The sequence below is a fragment of the Sceloporus occidentalis genome, unplaced genomic scaffold, assembly GCF_023333645.1.
Source record: "Sceloporus occidentalis isolate IW3139 unplaced genomic scaffold, rSceOcc1.0.p SCAF_147, whole genome shotgun sequence".
Classification (NCBI taxonomy): domain Eukaryota; kingdom Metazoa; phylum Chordata; class Lepidosauria; order Squamata; family Phrynosomatidae; genus Sceloporus; species Sceloporus occidentalis.
Genome location: NW_028317127.1, coordinates 2,079,082 through 2,091,125, shown reverse-complemented (window position 1 = coordinate 2,091,125; position 12,044 = coordinate 2,079,082). Strand labels below are relative to the sequence as shown.

Below are 12,044 nucleotides of genomic sequence, written 5' to 3'. Positions count from 1 at the left end.
AAAGCTGCTAGTACTACCAATAACCATGACACTGACCATGACACCTGATAGCCAGGACTGTCCTGGCAAATTCCAGACTGGTAGCAGCTATGCAACATTTATCTGTATTTTATACACAACGTACCAGTGTTTTGGATTTGCTTAATATATGTAGCAATACATTTGTATTTAACAACATCCACATGACCAACAAAGCAGAATGTGAGAAGCAAGGTAAAGTAAAGGTGTGTTAGAGCATGGTGTATATTTTTACAGCAGTATGTGCATGCATTAAATACATATATGTGTTATACATAGAGCACTGTGATGTTACATACAGAGCAGCATGTGCTGTATATACATTGCAATGTATATAGAGTGTAGTGTAGAATATCTCTGTTTCACACAGTGAAGTTGGGAGTATCTTTTATACACATAGCACTAGCTGTGTGTCTGTGTATTGTACAAATCATTACATGTTTTTGTGGATTGTGTCAACACCAACCTTCTCAACAGCGGGGCGGTTGAGGAGTATGAGAAAGGAAGTGGGGACGGCAGGAAACAGGAGAAACTGAAAGCAAAACTGGAAGCAGATAAGTAGCAGGCGAGGGGAGGGACTTTTACCGGTCATGTGCAGGGGGACAGCCAATCAGAGTCCAAGCTAGCTCCCTTCAACTGTTGTTACCCGTGTCCATGCAGCACAGTGAGCTCTCGCACTAAGAGGATCTTTAAAGCATGGCATTGCTGAAGAAACGGAAGCATGACAAAAGTGACCAAGACAGTGAGTATTTTCAGTGTTATGGAGATGTCTCAATCCACGAGGAAATGATTGCAGATACAGTGAGAACCAATGCCTATAAACATGCCATCTTACATAGCAACGCCTGCCTCCGTGGGAAAACTGTCCTGGATGTGGGTGCTGGCACGGGCATCCTCAGTGTCTTCTGTGCACAAGCAGGAGCTAAGAAAGTGTATGCCGTAGAAGCAAGCTCCATGTCCCAGCTGGCCTGCAGTGTGGTGAAACAGAATGGCATGGAGGACATAGTACAAGTCATTAACAGCTCGGTGGAGAGTGCAGAGATCCCTGAGATGGTGGATGCCATAGTGAGTGAGTGGATGGGGTACGCACTCATGTATGAGTCCATGCTTAGTTCAGTTATCTATGCCCGCGACAAATGGCTAAAACCGGGAGGTCTCATCTTGCCCTCCTACGCTGATATATTTATAGTTCCTATAAATGACCCCACAGTGGAGAATCGCTTGGACTTCTGGAGCGAGGTGAAGGGCATGTACGGGGTTGACATGTCCTGTATGCGATCTTTTGCCCGTACCTGCATCATGAACAAGGAGATGGCGGTAATCCCAGTATCCCCTGAAGACGTCCTTTCGTTTCCTGTGAAATTCGCCTCACTTGATCTCACCAGTGCTACAGTAGAAGACATCGCTAAAATCCACGGGTCATTTAGATTCAGCTGCTTTGGGTCTTCTTTGATGCACGGTTTCGCTGTTTGGTTTTCCGTCACTTTTCCTGGGGAGAAAGCTGTAAATTTATCTACCTCTCCGTATGGAGAAGAAACACATTGGAAACAAACATTGCTGTATCTGGATGAAGAAGTGCAAGTGCAGCAGGACACTGAAATTAGTGGTGACATCGCACTGGCACCTTCAGAAAGTAACCCTAGGCACCTACGCATTGTCCTTAAGTATGGTGTTGGAGGCAATGTGTGCGGGACAAAGCAGTTTCAGATGGGGAGCTAACACAGTATAATTTAACATACATAATGTTTCTGAATGCTTTTGGAATAAAATTACTTAATTTCTACCTTTGTCCCTTTTTTGAATTATTATTTTCAGTAACCTCTTTATGTTTTTGTATTAAAAATTAAGTTACAGTGATGTTATTTACAATGTACACAAAACAAACATTACAAAAAGAAGCAAACAAACTGAGCAGATCCTCAGATTTTCTGAATTGGGTCTTAGTACTCTTTGTACTTTTCTACGGTTACAAAAAGAGTGAGTCACAAAAAGAGTTCGTAGCTATTTGAAGATTAAGATGCCCAAGACTCAACCCAACTCCCAGTACTCTGCTACATGAATATACTGATGTGCCCCATTACTTAATGTCACTTTGTAGGTAACTTTTCAGCTATATTTTGGTACATGTATGGGTGGAAAAGCATGTTTAATCTTAATCCTCGCCATTATCTCCTGAAGCCATCATAGAAATAAAAACTACACATCTGGCTGAATGGGCTGCACACGCAATCGGCACTGCTATGTCACCTAATGCCGTGTGCACAATCGTGAATAACGCATTCTGGGACCCAACTGAAGGCTGTGTGGGTGAGCGTGCATGCACACAAAGCACCTAGGCAGCTATATTGTAATTCCACAGAAACTAGCACTATTAAAGTATAAGTCCTTGTAAATACATTTGATTTAGCTACCAGAATGTGTATATAATCTATAATACTAGGTGGACACTGTTATCCGCACAGTTTGGATGATAGGTCCACTTTAAAGAACAGAAGGCCACATTGATTTGGGTTTTAGGATTAATGCAATAGTAATCTAATACGATCTGTGAAATATGCCTGTTTACACATATACTGCAAAATAGATGGCACTTTTTACTTAGCCTTTACAGTGGAGACAGGGAGGCTGCAGTACAAGTTGTATGAAGAAAACTAGAACAAGCCTGGACATCAGAGGCTTGCTGAAAACCTCCATTAGCTAAGCTCTACCCCGAGTAAAACTGAGTGCTACAAAATAGAAACCTTATCTCCTATTAGGATTTGGTACCTCTTACTTATAAAAGTCATTTTTATGTTTCAGGTAATTTAAACCAGCCCATAGTGTCCAAAAGCCTTATCTACGGTCTGGGGTGTTGCTAGGTTTTTTAAGGGCCCAAAGTGAAACGATTCATGGTTTCTATCTGAAGTACAAGTAGTTGTGATTAACATAAACTAAGCATCACAATAGTTGCTTTTAAAAAAAAGATATAAAGGATATTTTGTGTCTCACCCACATAGTCTGAGGGAGCTCTTAAAACCAATGGAGCCCTAAACAGCAACTTCTTATAGCTGCATGGCAGTGTCACCTCTGCTTACAAACCTTATTTTGTTTCCAAAATATAATATTTAAGGTTTAGATTGTTAACTTGCTATTGCTATGGATTCAGAAGACAATGTGACAATTCACTCTATAAATGGGAAACTTGGTAAACATACCCCATGCAGGGCATTTGATGCAACCCTGCAGGATACAATTTCAATACATCTCCTATGAAATTAAAACAATATGTGCTCTCTGGGATATGTAAAAACAAATAGGTGTGTGTGTGTGCGCTAACAACATTGAGGTAGTATGCAAAAGACTCAACAACAAAAAGCTAGCAGAGGCACACGCAACATAGCTGTGAGAGTAAATCTCCCTAACAATAATGATTATGCGCATGTAACAACCTCAGACAAATGTTTGTGTATCACACTGATCAATGCGTTTGTGGTATACGTTGTCTATTGTACAAGTGTAAATATGACCACTTACTCTAAGGGTACCGATGGTTTTCATGTAGTCTTACAGTTTAATTTTCATACGCATGCCTTGTTGACCTAAATTGCGTAATTTTAATAACATTTTACACTATTATAATTTTACTCACAGAGCGCCTGCAGATTTCCAATCCCCTGCTAGTTCCCTAGTGCATCAAGGCCATATTTCAACTTTCCAAAGCTGTCTGGGCCTTGCAGCCTTCCCATTGTTTACCTTTCTTTTCCCCCGACTACGCATTTGGTTTTGTCTAATTTAGGTCGGCAAAGTAGCTATGGGCCGGTTAATGTTTTTAAACATTTGTATGCATTATACTAGTGTATGATTTAGTGCTATGTAAATGTAGGATTATAAAGCCTATACTCTTGGCGAATTCCTTTTAATTATTTATTTTCTGTGATTTAACTGGCTCCTGTACGGCAAAAACCCAGCTCCACCTGCGTACAAATCCTTTTCTTAAACTAAACTGCAACAACTATAATACACATTGCTACAGAAGAAGAGGGCCCTGTTCTTGTGACCTTACAATCTATTAGGAGGCTGATAGGATTGAAACATTTTATATTAAATGTATCTCTCCAAGCCTCTGCACATTTTAAAGTGTCACTATGACAATCAAGCTGCACTACTTAGTCTCAAAGTGGCACCTTGGCCCATCTTTTGGCTTCCAAGCCAGTGGTCTGTGGGAAGTGATGTGGAGTTTATAAGTAAACCCAACAACAAGAAACGCAGGTACTGGGACCATGTACAGGGGTAGGCAGGAAAATCCTATGTGAAGGAAATTTGACTAAATGTTGGGCAGACTGAACCCAATCGTTCTTATCTGCCGTCACTTTCAATGTTTAGATGTTTCTATAAGCAACAACGACTTCCACAAGCCTTTTTATTGACACTGATATCCAGGTATGGACACATTGCCAATGCCTGAGCATGTAGGAAGGAGCATAACATCACTACTCCACCATCAATGTTTGTGTTTGTATCATCCTGATGGGCAGCATGCTAGCAACTGCATCCATGTTTATGAATCATTGCATTGATTTTACAAACCACTACATCTTAATTACACATAAATATAAGATTTAATTTTACAATGTAACTGCATCACTGTGTGGCTGGTTAAAATTTCTACTTTCTGCCTGGCAATTGTGGGTTGCGGATGTTTCACTAAAATTGTTTCTTCTAGAATTCTATGTAGGTAAAGTAAATTCCAACTTTGTCATAACTTTTTGCACATACAAAAAATGTCTGGCATTTATAGGGTAATAGTGATTTGACAGCACACGTGCTGTAATGGGTGTCTCCAATCTTTGTATAGCTGGGTAAGCCAACATGTGCTAAAGTCAGGGTCAAGCCCAATGCACATCTTAGGAACATTGAAAATATCTCCTTCATATGGATGGGTGGGGGGACCCCCAGTAATCTTTAAACATGGATAGGAGGTAAGGTAATTAATATATGATTACAATGTATATTTGAATTATATTGCCTTCCTTGTGTTTGATACAATCCGCTTGTCTCCACTAGACATGACGTGTTGGTTTAACTATTTGGGTCTTGGTGAGGGAATATGAACTACTCAGCAGCTGCCAGGAACCTACCTACTGAAGAGCCCTGTAGATGGGACACATGCTTTAAAAGTGCATGTATTTGTTTTATTATTCACCTCCTTGAGCTTCAAAGCATATGGGACACTAATTTTAAGTCAGATGCACAGCAATGTATATGCTGCTCTTTCATCCAGCTGTCCTCACCTGACAGGAACCATGACCCCAGTAAAGATGCGATTATCTAATGGTCTCTGTGTTCTGTCTCACCACATTTCCATTTCCAATTACAGTTGCAGCATGTCTGCTTTGTGTCATGCTTTTAAAATAAAGTTTATTGTAAGTCTACCGGAGGAGAGTTAACAATTATGAGAATAATAAGCACAACATGATATAGTCACGTAATTCATTCAGTCTTTATTATGCTTTACTAGGCAAACAGGGCTGAGTGGGCCTCCAAGCACCAGGATAGATGCTTTGTATGTCTTTGTGGTACTGTCAGTTACCAAACCAAAATTTCACCCCAGTCTATAGTTCTTTTTTCAGGGCTATTTTTATTAATGGTCTCTATAAGTGCCACCCCTCCGTCTTAAAACACTGCTCCAGAGCGTGCTTTACACCAATTCGCATAGTGATCTTCAGCTTGTGTGCAGCTACTCATGACGTTGCCAAGTCACAGTGTTTGTGCCAATGTTAATTCTAGAGGCAGTTAGGAACTCTGTGGTAGACTTGTGCATTTAGATTCATACCAATTCAAAATTTTCAGAATTTGGGCAAATTCTGTGATTTGTACAAATGTCAGACCCCTCATGAAGCAGAAAGCTCAGAATTTTCGTCGAAACTTCACTCTCTCTCTTTAAATGTTTCCCTACCTTCTCTGTCAAACACCTTCGCTTCCAAATCTTCTTTGTTTTCTTTCTATCACCCACATCTTTGCGGACATAACCTTACTCGAACTTCTGCCAAAATGTCTGACTGGTAATGTCACCGAAAGCACTGCGATTTTGGTGGAAGTTCACCTTAGGGGACCGCCATTGTAGCGGAAGTTATCACCAGGTTATGCCTGATCCTTCAATTGGGTGCAAGGACATCAACGAAATTGACGCAAGTTTGCCCTAAGGTGAACTTTTTTATGACGTCCTTCCCGATTGGAGGATCGGGCAAGAGGACGCCATATTAGCAGAAGTCCGGATGAAGATAGAAGATAAAAGGTAAGGGGCGATCTTCCCCGATTTTTGTATGGTCTGTCCACACCAGAGGCACTTACCGGGGAAGTTCTTCTGCCCAGAATACGACCAGGGGAGAAGCCCTCAGTAGGAGTAAACCTGGGCTTAGAGAATCCCAACAGCAAGGAGCCCTCCATTCAAGCAGGTAAGTATTGGTACTGAATAGATATAGCAAGGTTTGGGGGCCAGCTAAGGACAGGTTTCATAACTGGTTACTCAGCAAACCAAGGGTTAAAACGAACTGGATAGTCAGAAAAGTCAGGTCGGTTCCCGTAGCGGGCAGTCATACAAGCCAAGGGTCCGTACACTACTTGGTTAGTTAGACAAGTCAAACTGGTACACGCAGAGATCAGACAGAAGCACAAATTTTTGGCCATATGGTGTATATCAGGCAGCTGAGATCACCGAGGTTTTTTATCTTTCTTGTTGAATAATTGAAAACCCCACTTACTAAATATTTCCCAATACATTATATTAAGTTACATGCATTGGTCTGGTGTCTTTTTAATTTAGCTTTTTTTTTTCTCAACGGTCCCAAGGCCAGCACTGACACAGTTAATATACATTAGCATTCTGTGATGGATAATGCAGATGTCTTAAATGTCACTTAACCTTTGACACCGTTAAGCTGGCCAGGAATCAATGCCATTATTTCTCTGCCTATACTGGAGCAAGAGAATGTTTTCCTGTCTTTGTACTATTGATTTGTCTGCTTATGTTAACTGTATTAACATACTGTATGCAGACGTCTCCCTCAGAGGACTTTGCAATCTCTCTGCTCTATCTGTTTATCTGTTTCTTTTGAACACGGCTTTCAGAGACCTGCAAAGATAATGATTTCCGTCTTTTAGTGATATATATATATATATATATATATATTAGTTTGTTATATGGAGGGCCAGGGGATAGGACATTAAGGAAAATTTACTGTGATATGTTATAGAGCTACAAAGGCAGTTGTTTTAGAAGGTCCATTTTTGAAGGGGCTAGAGAAGAATTTTTCTGATGGGATAAGTGAGGTACTTGGGAAAGTGGTGAGATCTAAAGTTTGGGCTTGTAGAAAAACCGCAGGTGCTCAAAACCCCCTGAGTAAATAGAACTGATAGGGTCGGTTTCTAGGCAGCAGTTAGGGCGTAAATAGGATTAATAAGGGCAGGTTCAGAGGAAGGTTTTTGAATGACTAAAGTTATGGAAGTAGTTGGGTTATAAGAAGCAGTTGGATGGTTGAGGCAATAAAGGGATTGCATAGGATAAGGAGTAAATTAAATGGGTGGCGGTGGCTTTGTGAATAAAATATGCTAAGAGAAGCCAAAATAATCCTGGAACATCCTGACTCTATATTGCTCACAACCCGCTGGAATGGCCAAGACACTAACCGGTTTGTAAAATCAACTTGGCCCCTTCTCATTGGGGGGAAAAATATTTATCTTGCAGGAAATTTGTGGCAAATCATTTGCCATGAAAGCCATGGGAACGGAACTATTTGGCAATTTATGGATGAGGCCTGTTTGGTGAATGATGAATTAGCTGGGAATCTACACTCACAGTACTTGCAAGTTTCTATGATGTTTAGCATTTCCTAAGGAAGGGGTGACTATTTCCCAAATAGGAAGCTACTCATATGATCAAACTCCATCATATATGAGTCTACCGTGTCTCTCATAACACGTTACTGTTTGATGCATTACCATTAAAGTACAGAAATGTACTTCCTTACCATAATATTGGACATTTTAAACTAATATCATAAAAATTCCTGTTAAATTCAGTATAACATTTTGTGCAGTCATTACCATTCTACAAGGTACCATATACATCATTAAAGCAAAGGGAATAGCACCCCCTTGCAAGTGCTTAACCTTAATAATAAACAAAAGGCATACCTTATAAATTCTGTTTAGAAATGCACTTCTTAATAAATTAAGTAAAAGAGCCAAGAATACTGCATATGGGATGCAGATGTACTATGAAACAGTATTTGTTAAAACTCAGCTGTGTTGTATCCTTTTGTTGGGTCAAAATAACATTAGGTATCTTCTGGGTATGCTGAAATATATATTTTTTCTCTTTTGGGTATAAATATATCATTTTTTTTTTACCATAAATGCGGTGGGTTATAACTGTTACAAAAGGGAACTGCTGATCTGCACTAAGTTAGCCCAATACATTATAATTGCCCACAATATGTATCATATTATATTAGTAGGGGTCACAGTGACTGTTCGTGACAAAGATGGAATAGTGATTAAAGCAGGAGGCGGATAGAGAATTAGTGAAAGGGTTAGAAATGGTCAACGGTTCTACTCCACTTTGAAACACATTGTGGCTCTAGCATATCAAGCACATGGACCATCATAGACCTGTCAATTAATATAAAAGCACAAAAACCTTTACACTTTGCTATGACAGCCACCTATCAGTGTCTACCTTTGTATCACATGACAAAAATTCCCTAAAATATGAGGAACGGTGCAAAATCTGACTAAAAATCAAATTATTAAATAATTATTTATGATTATGAGGTTGGGCATTCAGAAGTACTGGGATCAGTGTTTTTATAGAAGTGTTCTAAAAGTGTTTTCGCAGTTAAAAGACAAGATAAACTGTTCGGTAAGATGTTATAGTTGTAGTGGAAGTGAGTTATAGGCACTATGGGAACATTTATTTGTTTTTTTATTGTTGTTATATTAGTGAGGGTAATACAGGGAACATTGAGATGATTATAGTAGTGACTAGGGACGAGTTCCAGGGTCAGTAAGAGTGAAGATGCACTATTAGGGGTGAATTAAAGTAGAAATTAGGAAGGGGTTATAATGAATCCTAAGGTAAATATATGCAACAGATCTTGTTTTTCAATATATAAACATACGCGCACACACACACACACACACACACACACCGGTACATACATACACACACATTTATTGGATACATTTACTAAAGAGGTGGAGGCTTTTGAGAAAAACAATTAGGTTTTGTCACCATTTGGTTTGACATATATGGAGAAATAATGGAGAATTATTTATATATTAACCATTAGATAAGGTGTTGGGATGTAGGGTTAGCCTAAAACAAGCAATTGCTTTACATGTTATGTTGGGTTTCCTTAAGAAAAGTGTGAGCTATTAGAAAAACTGTCCTGATCCCTGGCACCCAAAGAGTTAAATGAAGTTAAATGAGCATTTTTTATTTTTTTTTACACAGTTAAAGGAACAGTTAAGTGTGGATTTATTGAGGCTGTTAGAAAAATATGATGTATGACAGATTGATACTAAATAGAAAACACCTGTATTGATCACACTTCATCTAACACATTTGCATAATGTTCCAGGAAAGCCTACCCTTCATTAAATGAATTGATTTTAATGACAATAATATTGTTCTTCTACGTGTTCCACATACATTGTCGTGTTCCCAATTACAGATAGGAAACCAATCAGGGCAGAATTTCCACTTTATTTTTAATGAGTACCCCAACCTGTTTTCCCTGAAGAACACAAGATGATTAGAAAAATGCTTCCACTTAACAGATATCATTTGTCTGCAAGACTTTGTCTTTATGTGACTTTGTTTTAAAGTTTTGTGTTTTTTTGTATGGGCAATTCCTATCCACAGCTTTTATGAAATAATATTTCCACGCGCATTTTGTAGTTGGCCGTGTGCAGTTTTCTTGTTTCCACAGCAGTGACCACTCATGTTTGGACTCCTTAATAAACATTTGTCATACATATCTCATTAAACAATAACATCTAATCTATTGTGTGTTTTGTACAAATTAATAGTTTGTACAGATAATTTGTTTCTCTCTTTTACATGCATTCGAGGAATTACGAAGCTCTCGATTAAATGCAGTAAAATTGGTGGTTTGGGGCCGGCTTGGGCTTGCCTTCTGGCACACGAAGAAAATGCCTGATCACATGATCTCGTGCTCCTGTAGCAGATCAGGTGATACAGTCAGCAGCCAGCAGGGCCGGCCCGACAATGGAGCCGAGTGGGGCAACCGCTCCAGGCGGCACTTTTGAAGGGGCGCCACTTTTTTTTTTGAAGCCGAGAAGAGAGAGCTCAGTCTCGGTGCCGGCTTGTAATGTTGAGCGCGGGAAGATGACGTCATTTCCGGCGCTCAGCATTACAAGCCGGCACTGAGACCGAGCAGGGAGACTCACCGCAGGACTGCTGAAAGGTAAGTACGGGGGGGGGGAGAGGAAGGGTAGATAATGATGGGGGGGCGGCATTTTAAACTTCGCCCCAGGCGGCATTTTGTCTTGGGCCGGCCCTGGCAGCCAGGGATATGCTATATGAACTTAAAAAAGCAGAATGGATTTAAAGCGCCAGGCCCCCCTCGATATCGCCAGTCGAGCCCTGGTTTGGGATTACAGGAACAAAATTAAAGCCCCATCTATTAGACTGAAGAAATACATCAATTAAATCTAATGATTCATCTGGAATGGTCACTTCCTAACATAATTTAGGGGTCACAATAACCAAAACATTGCATCAATATAATATACGGTACTAATTGTACCTCTATATTGACTTGTCTATAATGACATCAATGAAACCTTAGAAAAAAACACTTTATATCATCATGGCCACAAATCCTAAAATCTCTTTCATTCCACTCTGATCAAAACATGAAGGTCAGTTAAATTAAGTTGGAGAATTATATTATGTTCTTTACCTGGCAGTAAAAAAGGACCAAGATTGTCTTGATATATTCTATTTAATATTCTATTTCATAGTTGCCAATCTAAATTATTTTACAGCATATCAGAAAATGCACTATGCCTGGGCCAACTTAAAAGCTGGAATTTTTCAAGCTCTGTAACATCATTTTGCTAATGAAAAATCCTCCGAGGGCTAATTTATTCGATAGTATAGTTGTAATGCTGAGACTGTCGGATTATTCACAAATCAAGAACAAATTACCTTTCTCGAAGAATAGTTATACAACTATGTTTAAAAACCCACACGTACCACAACTGTCAGACATAACCAACTTTCAGAAACCACAATGTGAAAAGCACTGTCCACTTCTACAAAAGAAAAAGCGTAACAAAGAGCGTCCACATTGTGAAAACTTGAAATGTTTTAAAATATATATTTAATAATAATGATGTAAAAATTTATTCAAATGCTCTTGGTATGTAAATGTTTTCCTATATCATCAATGCAAGCTTTATCATAGATGGGTCCAGCTTGCTAAGGTTTTATTTTCACAATTTACATTAATGTCGGCACCTGTGTAACGCAAAAATTATGGGACAAATAGCATTTTAAGAAACAAAATAAAACTTTATTCAATGTAAAAAAAAATTTATTTTTTTAAAGGAAAGAAACATGATTGAGTAAATAAAATGTAAAAAAAACATTTTACCGTATCAGCCACATAGTTTGATCACATTTTGCCAAAGATGGCAAAAAATGGAAAACCTTCCAAAATACAATACTTGTCAATATACAATGACAAGCCTCATCAGATATATCAAAACCACATAGTTTGCTTCAACGTGGCACTAATAAGTCTTTGGATAGGATGTGCACAAGGTCTACAATGAAAATTGACCTAATTCCTCTTGGTGACAGGAACATTTTCTAACATCTGCACATGGCTAGATCACAGGAAAGAGTTTGCATCATAGAATATATTTTTGCATCTAAGTTGGTTTAGAATTTTTTTTGTTTGTTTACATCTACTAGCATTTTTAAATCTTTTATCTTGTATATTATTAAGAAGGGC

At 38.9% G+C, this 12,044-nt stretch overlaps 1 protein-coding gene across 1 annotated transcript; it reads left to right on the top strand.

Annotated features, from left to right (window-relative positions):
- Positions 1 to 714: 714 nt before the first annotated feature.
- PRMT6 (protein arginine methyltransferase 6) lies at positions 715 to 1,737 on the top strand. The gene has a single exon (XM_089500075.1). It carries the CDS (start codon positions 715 to 717, stop codon positions 1,735 to 1,737), a length of 1,023 nt encoding a protein of 340 aa, XP_089356201.1.
- Positions 1,738 to 12,044: the final 10,307 nt, after the last annotated feature.

Excerpts from the sequence above, each read along its gene's own strand:
- PRMT6 (XM_089500075.1), top strand. The coding sequence starts at position 715 with ATGGCATTGCTGAAGAAACGGAAGCATGACAAAAGTGACCAAGACAGT.